Source organism: Ostrea edulis, chromosome 6 (assembly GCF_947568905.1).
Source record: "Ostrea edulis chromosome 6, xbOstEdul1.1, whole genome shotgun sequence".
Classification (NCBI taxonomy): domain Eukaryota; kingdom Metazoa; phylum Mollusca; class Bivalvia; order Ostreida; family Ostreidae; genus Ostrea; species Ostrea edulis.
In genome coordinates, this window is record NC_079169.1 from 75,542,972 (window position 1) to 75,555,251 (window position 12,280).

General features: G+C 34.8%; 2 protein-coding genes across 2 annotated transcripts; both read left to right on the forward strand.

Annotated features, from left to right (window-relative positions):
* The first annotated feature begins 2,703 nt into the window (after positions 1-2,703).
* On the forward strand, positions 2,704-3,874 carry LOC125646062 (complement component 1 Q subcomponent-binding protein, mitochondrial-like). Its single transcript, XM_048872185.2, has one exon. It carries the CDS (start codon positions 2,785-2,787, stop codon positions 3,556-3,558), a length of 774 nt encoding a protein of 257 aa, XP_048728142.1. The 5' UTR covers positions 2,704-2,784; the 3' UTR covers positions 3,559-3,874.
* A 4,654-nt stretch (positions 3,875-8,528) lies between these two features.
* On the forward strand, positions 8,529-9,626 carry LOC125646125 (complement component 1 Q subcomponent-binding protein, mitochondrial-like). Its single transcript, XM_048872285.2, has one exon. It carries the CDS (start codon positions 8,618-8,620, stop codon positions 9,404-9,406), a length of 789 nt encoding a protein of 262 aa, XP_048728242.1. The 5' UTR covers positions 8,529-8,617; the 3' UTR covers positions 9,407-9,626.
* The last annotated feature ends 2,654 nt before the right edge of the window (positions 9,627-12,280 follow it).

The following is a 12,280-nucleotide window of genomic DNA, read 5'->3' on the forward strand; positions in this document are numbered from 1 at the left end:
CAGGGAATTCACACATTTCAGAGAAATTATTGCCACCAAAAAAAATATCATAAAAGGTGTAGTAATATCCATTCTTCGGGTGCCTGTGATCATAACCCTCAAACATCAGGACATTATGATACCCATGTATTTTACGAATCCCCCCCCCCCCCAATGTTGAGATTGAGTATATCAAATCAAACAAGACACCCATGGACCACATCGTTCACCTGATTCACCTTGGCCCTTATTTAAAGATTTTCCCTATATATATATATTTGCATGTAAAACGTTGATCCCTATTGTGGCCCAAACCAACCCCCGGGGGCCATGATTTTTACAAACTTGAATCTACACTGTGTCATGAAGCTTCCATGTAAAGTTTGTAAACGCACAGGGGCTAATCCTGTTTTGGGCCCAAACTCTGTGATACCATAAATATATTCATGATATCACAGAGTTCTGACCCAAAACGGGCTAAGCCCCTGTATGTAAACATGCACTTTTCTGGCCCAGTGGTTCTTGAGAAGAAGATTTTTAAAGATTTGACCCCCTATTTGGGGAGGGGGGGGGGGCTTGATTTTAACAAATTTTTGTGTAAATGTAAACTTTCCTTAAGCCCAATGGTTCTTGAGGAGAAGATTTTAAACGATTATTCTCCCTATATATTTGTATGTAAAACTTTGATCCCCTTATTGTGGCCCCAATTTTTAACCTACCCCCGAGGGCTATGATTTTAACCATCTTGAATTTGCATTATTTCAGGAAGCTTTCATGTAAATGTAAACTATTCTGGCCCAGTAGTTCTAATGAGAAAAAGATTTTTCCTATATAGTTGTACATGTATGTATGTAAGACTTTCTTCCCCTATCATTGCCCCATCCTACCCCTGTGGCCATGATTTTAACAACCTTGAATCTGCACTATGTCAGGAAGCTGTCATGTAAATTTGTACTTTCCCCTATTGTGGTTCCAACCTACCCCCGGGGTTATGGTTTTAACAAACTTGAATCTGTACTATTTCATGTAAATTTCAGCTCTTCTGGCCCAGTGGTTCTTGAGAAGAAGATTTTTAAATGATCCCACCCTGTTTTTGCGACTACCTCCCCTTTGAAGTGGGCATGACCCTTGTTTTAAACAAATTTGAAAGCCGTTCACCCAAGGATGCTTTTTGCCAAGTTTGGTTGATATTAGCCAAGTGGTTCTGGGGAAGTTGCGAAAATGTGAAAAGTTTACAGACGGACGACGGGTGATCAGAAAAGCTCACTTGAACTGAAATATATACATGTACATGTATATATAGCCGTAAAAGATATTTATACCCGCACTTTCTAAAGAAAGTTCAAGTATATTATCCGTCCGTCTGTCACACTTTCTTCTTCCTCAAACTGCTCTTTTATTTCAAGTGGTAACCAATTGATCTTTTGGAATATGATAGATGGTGTACTGTAGATATATGATAAGGTTTTAGAATATTCAATTTTACCATGGGGGCAAAACGGGGGTAAAAAAAATGACGTTTTTTCAACAAAAACCTGGTTCCCAGAACTCCTCCCACATTTCAAGCAGTAGCCCAATCATCTTTTGGAAGATGATTGGTTGGGTCCTGTAGATGTGCAATAAGGTTTCGGAATTTTCATTTTCACCCTAGGGGCCAAATGGGGGTCGAAAATGATGCTTTTTAACACAACCCTGGTTCCCAGGACTCCTCTTACAATTTACACAGTATCCTAATAATCATTTGGAAAATGATTGCTGGTGTCCTGTAGATGTGCAATAAGGTTTTGGAATTTTCATTTTCACCCTAGGGATCAAATAGGGGTCGAAAAATTACAATTTTGTACAAAGAAACCCTGGTTCCCAGAACTCCTCTTACATTTTACACAGTAGCCTAATAATCTTTTGGAAGATGCTTGCTGGTGTCCTGTAGATGTGCAATAAGGTTTTGGAATCTTCATTTTCACCCCTGGAGTCAGATGAGGGTCGAAAAATGACGTGGTTTCTTTTGCACATAAGAACCCTGGTTCCCAGAACTCCTCTTACATTTTAGGCAGTATCCTAATAATCTTTAGGGAGATGGTTGCTGGTGTCCTGTAGATGCACATTAGGGTTTCGGAATTTTTATTTTTGCCCTGGGGGCCAAGTGGGGGTAGAAAAATGACGATTTTGTACCAAAAAAAACCTTGTTCCCAGAACTCCTCTTACATTTTAAGCAGTATCCTAATAATCTTTTGGATGATTATTGCTGGTGTTCTGTAGATGTGCAATAAGGTTTTGGAATTTTTATTTTCACCCCTGGGGTCAAATGATCGAGGGTTGAAAAATGACATTTTTGCAAAAGAACACTCAGGTCCCCAGAACTCTTTTTACGTTTTAAGCAGTATCCTAATAATCTTTAGGAAATTGGTTGCTGGTGTTCTGTAGATGCGTAATAAGGTTTTGGAATTTTTATTTTTGCCCTGGGGGCCAAATGGGGGTCGAAAATGATGCTTTTTGTACAAAAAACCTTGGTTCCCAGAACTCCTCTTACAATTTATGCATTAATTAATTATAAAATAACGATTGTGTCTTCTTTGCCAGTAACATTAATATGACGAAGAGTATATTTAAAGGCAAACACTTGTGTGTGGGTATTACTGTCTTATGATAGCATCTAGTTGTGTATGTTGACTTTCTTACGACTAGGTCTTTTCTGGTACGAGTTAACCATGCACGAGTTTTCAAGGTACGCATTGACGAAATATCTAAGATGCAGTGATAGTGGACAGTGATTTTTTTAAAAGGAAAACAACAACGGTTATAATAATGGCTACTGTGTCGAGTTTGTTGAAGTCGATAAATGCAGTTGGAAGAAAATGCTTCTTCTTTCAGCAAAATTTCAGATTTGTATCTATGTTGTCGTCAAGCCAAGTCACGATGGCGAAACATTCAGTTGTAGCATGGAGAAAATTCGGATCCAAGGGACCGTTGCATCAGACACCTGTGCCGTCTGAAGCAGACAAAGCAATTGTAAATTATTTAAAAAGTGAAATCGAAAGCGAGATGGAAGCAGATATACACAACGTGAAAACATATTTCTCTGATTGGAAAATCGTAAAGGCAGGCACAGAAATCACAATGACCAAAAACTTCCAATCAGAGATCATCACAGTATTATTCAATGTTAATGACTCTTTAGAGGATAATTACGATGAATCCGAAGATGATAAATTTGATGGTCCCCCAATGTCTTCACGACCATCATTCATGGTGGAAATAGCAAAACCGAGTGGAATGAAAATGATGATAGAATGTGACTGCATACCAGACCAAGAGCCACTAGAACGTTTTGATGGGACAAGGGGGAATGATGTGTTTGTGATCACCAGTGTTCAAGTATATAAAGGTGAACGTTTGCCAAAAAACTATGTGTGCCAAGAATTTGATTCGGTGCTCTATGACAAACTTACAAATGTCCTACAAGAAAGGAAGATTGACAACAAGTTTGTAGAGGAACTGGTTGAGTTTAGTACAGATTATGAGCACCAGCAATATGTTGATTTCTTACAGAAAATGAAATCCCATATGAGTGAAAACTGAACTTTATTAACCTGACATTTATTACAGTAATGTAGTACAGTTTATGGAATATTATGTTATCATGTAATATGTATCATTGTCTGTTTCTGATCACCAAATTAATTCAGAGTCATACCAAAGGTCCAATGGACATCATCAATTGTGAATGTAAATTGTGACCAAATATCCACTTTATGAAAGTCTTAAACAATCTAATGAAATGTTCCCTGTGTATCAAAACAAAAGGAATTTAATAAGTATGTTAGACTATGACCTACTTTTGTTAGTTGGTCCTATCAATGGCTATTGATTCAATAAAGATGTTGATTTTACCTGATGAAATTTCCTGTGACTATTTCAAGACCATGGGAATGGCTGTAATATAGTGTTACTGTAAAAGTATGAAGATGGATTGAAAGTGTGCTTGTAACTATGTGAACATGATCATATTCTTGGTCCAAATCTTTTTAGTTTTGATAAGGTTCACATGACTTGGTTAAATTTATAATCACAGACACTAAATGAGTTACTGAGTGAAGCAGAGGTTTAAATGTACTGAGTACATAATAGTACTTTCAACTTTCTCAGACACCAGCTTCTTCAAACAATGTATCTATACCCAAAGGCGGATCCAGCGCTGGCGACCCCACACTTTATTTCAAGTGTTTCTTTAGACCTGTGAGACTGTAACCCTCTGTTCTGAAATTTATGGATCCGAAACTAATTGCACATGGTATTTAATCAACTTCAGATATGTACTTTGTGCTTACTCACCCCCCTTCCAACTTTTAAAACTTTGTATCAGTCAAGCCGAAAGCCTACTTCAAAGGGGAGGCGAATTTTATTTATTTGTGGTAACTTTCACAGGGGCCTAAGATATCATTTTTAATGATTATAATTAAAAGAGTTTTCGGTTATGAAATATTTTTCGGTGGGTTTCGTTTCGGTAGATTTCGTTTCGCACTTACAGGTACCCAATGCTACATCCATAAAAATATGCCTAAATTATGTTGTTGTTTTTTTTTTTACGACTGATGTTGCAAAATTATAACGACATCACTTAATTTAATGGAAATACCAATTTTTATAAAAATATAAAACAAAGAAAATTTACCAAATGTATCTTTTCTTCTGAATTTGTTAAATTTGCTAAAAATATGCGATTAAAGGAAAAGATTGATGTTTCGCTATATAAATGTTCATAATTCTGATAAAAATAACAGACACATATTTTGAAACCTGGATAGCTCTTTGTTATAATAAACAACGAAAGTAACGTATGTTTCTTATTTTTCCTTTCATTACTATAAACACATTTCTATTCAAAAATGGAAAGAAACATATTTGCACATTTCTAACGATCAGTTTACAATAATAATTTAAAGAAAATGTTTTATTTCCCAACATATTGATTAAATGTGTTTTTGTTGCTCATTTTGGAATACCTTTCCACAGAAACTGTTAGCATAATCCATCACGCGGTGTTATGAATGAATATTTAACGTGAATCTTTTAATAAAAACATTTTTTCATGGTATAGCTCTTGTATGTTCTAAAACATTTTTTCATAGTAGTTCTTCTGTATTTCTGCTCTCCTAAGAACTATTTCTGAAAGAAATGATATAAAAACAATTGGAATGCTAGTAATCCTAATTGTTCGCGAACAATTAAAGGACTTTCCACCTTTTCATTGTTTTTTCCTGACAATTTTTATCTTCATTACTTCTTCACTTTTATCGCCTACATTATGTAACTGTACAACGCCTAAATCCTTAAATAAAAAAACCCACAAAAAAACCCCACACACAACAGTTCCGGTCACCTATCGCGATGAATGCTGCTCAACTTGCATCATTGCGACAGACTCTCTACCACAATACCAGACTTACTAGCTCTTCTCAGCTTTGGGAATTTCCTGGCTGACAGCAGTGGGAAAAAATCCACCACATTTCCATTAAAATCTATCAGTTGTGGATATTTTTAAAAGGGGTCAAAGTTTAGAGTTGTAATTCATAATTTCGAAACCAATTCAGAAGTCCATACTCGCCCATATGCTATTTCAATGCTATCTGAAGCAAGAAAGAGAGTATAAAAAGTGCCATTTTCTGGTCTTTTTGGATGACCTTGGCATTTGACCTTGACCTATTTTTCAAGGTCAATGTCACCCAATCCGTTCCAGTGGGTTCCGTCTCTCTACGACTATTACTTTAGGAGTCGTAAATTTCTGACGTAGAAATCGTAAAACATAAGGGGTAATAACTTCCGTAAAGGGTCATCGAATTCTTTTGTTTAATGCCCATATCAATTCGACTAAGTCACATCTATGTTTTAAAAAAGGTTTGATGCTCCTATCATTCACGGTTTTCAAGATGAATCGATAACAAGGGTTTCTTGCGTAAAGTCCTATAAGTTCGGTAGGGGTCAAAGTTCAAGTACGCAGGGTGAAATCTGAGCATCTTTCAAGATGTCGAATATGATGGTCTACATTAGTTTTCGATAAGTCTTGAGGCGTAAAAAATTTTTGGCGGAAGAAAATAATAAGAAACAGAACAATATCAATAGGACTTTCCACAGAAAGGTGGAAAGCCCTAATTATACGTAATGGAATTTCTGGTAACATGCATTTCTGAATTTCTCTACAAGATTGCATAGGACAATCATCAGAGATTAATCAATTCATTTCTAAGATATATTATGAAAAGATGCTGAATTCTGGCAAATTGATAAACGTAGAGTAGCATAGTTACATGTATCATAAATAAGACAGTAGCAGAGAAAAACATGGTCTAAATTTCTTGGAGAGGATATCTGTATATACCAGTGAATATAGGAACAACAACACATTTGTTTGTTCATAACATAGTTGATATTCAACAAACATTTCATTCATGATGATATTTTGTCAATGTGTAGTTTAATATTTAATGTCTAATCAAGAATTTGATACATACGTTACTTTGAGTGCCTAAAAATTCTTGACGAATTCTTTAAAAAAAAGTTCTAACTCCTTAATTAATCGTGGGAGAAGGCGACAGGGGTTGATCATCGGCTAAGTTTTACATTTCCACGACAATACTGTTTTTTTAAGGGAGGGGTAGGGATTCGACCTCTGCATGTAAAAATAACCAACATTGCATGAAATGATAAAATGGGAGAGACGTACCATTGTTGCTACGTGCCAGATAATGACTGTTGTGCTCATTTGAGTAATTGCAGTGCAAGAAGTTTGGAGCGCCAAATTAACATAAACTCAAATAATTGAAGATATCTTCAATTATTTGAAGATATCATCAATTCATTTGATGCGCGCAACAATTGAATTAAAGATCTCTTCAAATAATTAATGATATCTTCAATTCTGAATTATTGCTCGCATTAATTGAATTCATGATAGCATTAATTCTTCAACTGATTTAATGATCTCTTCAAATGAATTAATGATATCAACAATTGAATTGATGCGCGCTACAATTCAATTGAAGAGAGCAATAATTGATATAATGCGCACATTAAATCAATTGATGAGAGCAATAATTGAATTGATGCGCGCATTAATTCATTTGATGAGAGCAATAAGTGATTTCATGCGCGCATTAATTAAATTAAATTAATTGAATTAATGATATCTTTAATTCTTTTGAAGAGAGCAATAATTCTTTTAGAAAGAGCAACTATATAATTAAAGATATCTTTAATTCAACATATCCACAATTGAATTAATGATCTCTTTAATTGAATTGTTGCTCTCTTTAAAAGAATTGATGCGTACACTAATTCCTTATACAAAAGCATTGTAAATGATTTAAAGATATCTTCAATTGAATTAAAGAGATCATCAAATTATTTAAATCGAGCTCTAAATTAATTATTGCGAGCAATATTTCTACTAAATTGACGCTCTCATCAAATGAATTGAAGAGAGCAATAATTGAATTAATGCGCGCATCAAATCTATTATTGCTCTCATCAATTGAATTGAAGAGAGCATTAATATTGAATTAATGCGCGCATTAAATCAATTATTGCTCTCATTAATTCAATTGATGCGCGCATTAATTCAATTGATGAGAGCAATAATTGAATTGAAGCGCGCATTAATTCATTTGATGAGAGCAATAATTGATTTAATGCGCGCATTAATTCAATTAAAGAGAGCAACAATTGAATTGATGATATCTTCAAATAATTAAAGATATCTTCAATTATTTGAGTTTATGTTAATTTGGCGCTCCATAAAGAAGAGCTGTGAGTTGACTTACACTCAAAATTTAATTTTCAAAAGATTGCATCACACGCGGAAAATTTATTTCAACAGAAATATTACACTAGAGATACCAATTCGAGATGATTAACATGTACTGTTTATTGGCACAGGTCTAATATACATTTAGCAACAAATAGTTTTGTTCAGCGTAAAATGATAAATTATAATAATGTCAACATATATGCGTTTGTTGCACATGTAATTTCGGGCAAATCCTAGGGTGGATCCAGAGCTGGGTTTAAGAATTATATTCAATTTTAACGAACTTTTGAGTCAAAATGATATGAAAGGTGGATACTTACATGTATTTACTTGCATCATTCAAATTTATCAACACCACTTTCTAGGATAAATAAGACGAAACACTAGGCTAGTGGTATAATGCGCAACCTAATGATCCTCTGTGGGTCCAAATTGATAGACAATTTAAAATTGAAAAAGAAGAGCTAGGAACTGCTCAGAATGCAGGATTTTGCGCCATTTACCGTTGAGCTCCTGGACCTTTGATGCATGATGATGATCACCTATTCTACATTAAATCAGCTTTGAAATAAGTTTCTATTGAACAAAGCATCAATGTTTATATGTACACCCCCACCCTTTTTGTATTTTTGAATAAGTTTTAGCTGGCAATTAATTACAATCAGATATAGTAAATTTTCTATCTATTCCTTTAAAACAACACCGCAATATTGCAATGTGCTGCTCGCACTCTGTAATCATATGATCGGGTTCGGCATACAAAAGCACGTTCACATGTTGCAGTGATACTGTGATTAACCTTTCCTGGAGTTTTCATTTATAAAAGTGACGAACATGTCTTCATTACTAATGAAATCTTTCTTGAGCAGTGCTCAGAAATCGAGACGATCCCTCAGCACAGTTGCTTCATTTAAAAGATTGTTGTCACCTGCTAATTATCACAAAACCGAGATAGCAGGTGGTGTGTCCATATCGAGGAAATTCGGGTACAATCCTTGCCAGACGAGGTGGCTCTACACGGAGACGGACCAGGACATGTCTCAGCATATCGCTAAGGAAATTGAGAATGAGAAAAAATCTGCTATCAGCAAGGCATCTGATTACTTCAAAGATTGGAAAATTACACCAGATGGATGCGAAATATCGATGTCCAGGAAAGAGGGAAACGAATCAATAACAATAGAATTCAATGTTAACAATGCCACTGACTTAGTCGATGAAGGGTCATCAGATTTCAACGTCGAGGAAACAAATGAAATGCCACAAATGATCTGCAGGCCACCATTCATTGTAGAGATTGGTAAACCAAGTGGCACGAAGATCCGAATTTCTTGTCAGTTTGTCAGCGAACTAGAGGCAGACGATGGCGATGAGCAAGACGTCAGGGATAAATTTGAAATTGTACAGTTTAGTGTAACCAAAGGGGATATCTTGCCATCAACATATGTTTGCAGTGGAGAAACAATGGATGGAGAAATGTATGAAAAGTTGATGGACATGTTGGATGAACGCAAAATAGACAATGAATTTGCAAAAGAGTTGATAGATATTGGCACCAGATATGAGCATAAAGAGTACATCAAGTTCCTATCCACATTTAAGGCTTTTGTGGATGAAAAATGACAGTGTAAAACTTTGTCACAGTAGGCAAATAATATGATTAACATTAGAATAGTAGATTAATCAGTGTTTTAAGATTGCTACTACATGTATCAATTAAAAAGAGAGCTGTGGAATGTTTCTACCCAAATTAATCTGGACTTCATTCCAAACAACTTTCTAACATGTCATCTTCACAAATGTTTGAATCTGGATTAAATATGGACAAAATTTGCAAACATCATGGTGTATAAATATTTATTATTTTACGTCCTGTCAAGAATTTTTCACTCACATTGAGACATCACCAGCTGTAGGTGAAGTACCATGTGCGTAGCGCTCAGGGCCAGAGCAGTGAGGGTTTTTTATCATGCCAATTACTGCCACGGCATGGGACCTCTGTTTTTAAGGTCATATCTGAAATACCAACGATTCTCATTTCTAAATGCCGAGCGTTTGGCAAAGGAACAATCACTACAAATGTTAATGTCTTAGGTTTGACAAGGCCATGGCATGAACAGGGCTCAAACTCATGACTTCCCAGTTACAAAGCAAACACTCTACCACTGAGCTACTGCGACCGGTCATGGTGTAAGAATAGATATGGGGCTCACTGGCAGAATTTTGCATAAATTTGTAAACCAGACAGGGTATGTCATTGGTCCTGTGTGTGCATTTTTTTAAATGTATGTTTCTCTGTAGACTATTTACCAAAAAAAGTTTCAGGACATAGGTTTGATGACTGCATAACGGTCATAACCCGAATATTTGGAGCAGTCTGTTGATTAGGAAAGTTGCAGACAAAGGAAGATTAACAAGCATTGTGATTTCTTCAAGCACTTTCATTTCTTGTTTAACAAGAGCTTCATAGAAGAGCATCCACAACAGGGCATATTGTAAAATAGCATCCCTTTAAGAATTTTAGGAATTGTGGGAATTTCAATTCGAATGACCTTGACCTTTTATATTTAACATTGAAGACCATATATGAACTATCTTGCCCTACTCAGGTGTATGGAGCTCCAAATTAACATAAACTCAAATAATTGAAGATATCTTCAATAATTTGAAGATATCATCAATTCATTTGATGCGCGCAACAATTGAATTAAAGATCTCTTCAAATAATTAATGATATCTTCAATTCTGAATTATTGCTCGCATTAATTGAATTATGATAGCATTTTAAATTCTTCAGCTGAATTGATGCGTGCTTTAATTGAATTAATGATCTCTTTAAATGAATTAATGATATCAACTATTGAATTGATGCACGCTACTATTCAATTGAAGAGAGCAATAATTGATATAATGCGCGCATTAAATCAATTGATGAGAGCAATAATTGAATTGATGTGTGCATTAATTGATTTGATGAGAGCAATAATTGATTTAATGCGTGCATTCAATTATTGCTTTCTTCAATTGAATTAATGATATCTTTAATTCTTTTGAAGAGAGCAATAATTCTTTTAGAGAGAGCAACTATATAATTAAAGATATCTTCAATTCAACATATCCACAATTGAATTAATGATATCTTTAATTGAATTGTTGCTCTCTTTAAAAGAATTGATGCGCGCATTAATTCCTTGTACAAAAGCATTGTAAATGATTTAAAGATATCTTCAATTGAATTAAAGAGATCATGAAATTATTTATACCGAGCTCTAAATTAATTATTGCGAGCAATATTTCTACTAAATTGATGCTCTCATCAAATGAATTGAAGAGAGCAATAATTGAATTAATGCGCGCATCAAATCTATTATTGCTCTCATTAATTGAATTAATGCGTGCATCAAATCTATTATTGCTCTCATTAACTGAATTAATGCGCGCATCAATTGAATTGAAGAGAGCAATAATTGAATTAATGCGCGCATGAAATCAATTATTGCTCTCATTAATTCAATTGATGCGTGCATTAACTCAATTGATGAGAGCAATAATTGAATTGAAGCATGCATTAATTCATTTGATGAGAGCAATAATTGATTTAATGCGTGCATTAATTCAATTAAAGAGAGCAATAATTGAATTGATGATATCTTCAATTATTTAAGTTTATGTTAATTTGGCACTCCATAGTCATTTGCCAACAATTTGATAACTTGATGATATTCAGAAGTAAAGAAGATTTTCCCCCCAAGATATAATACATTTTCAATACATTATGACCGACTTAATTAGCCCCACCTTGTAATCTCAACATAGGGGTCATAAATTTCAGTTTTTGTAAGGTACATTGCTTATTACATGTACAATCATGCCAATAGGTTGACTGCTTGAAGTCCAGGAGTAAAGAAGAAGAGTTTACAAGATAACATAAACCACATCCCTTAGATCCCAGGAAGGCAGTTACTAGGAAATTTACAAGTTTTGTTCCCCATGACTCATAAATTGGTTGAAAGTGGTTCAGCCGGTCCAGAAGTTTAAAATATTCAAAAGTTTATGCATATAGGAGAAAACCAGATAGCAATACTTGGGTGACCTAAGAATCATGTCTGGGTTGTAACTTTGCTCGATGTTTTGAAATTTTCAGATGTGGGAGAGGGTAGGGTGTATGCAACTTTGCTTAAAGTGACTTCAAACTTGTGTACATTTCCTGTATATGCCCATGTCACGATCTTGAATTATGGCTTCTGATGCCAAGGTCAATCTTACTTGGCTAGGAAGTGTTCAAGTCATGGCTACACTTCTAACAAATTTAAACTCTTATTGATGAGTGACTGAGATGTCTAAATCAAGGACAGCCTACAACATCCACTGATGACAAACTTTGGTCCAACACTTTAGATATTAGTTAAGGTTATAGGTTACAGTATGTTGTCAACAATAATATATAATCAAACGTGCGAGTCAATATTGTCAACAATTATATAGAATAAAACGTGC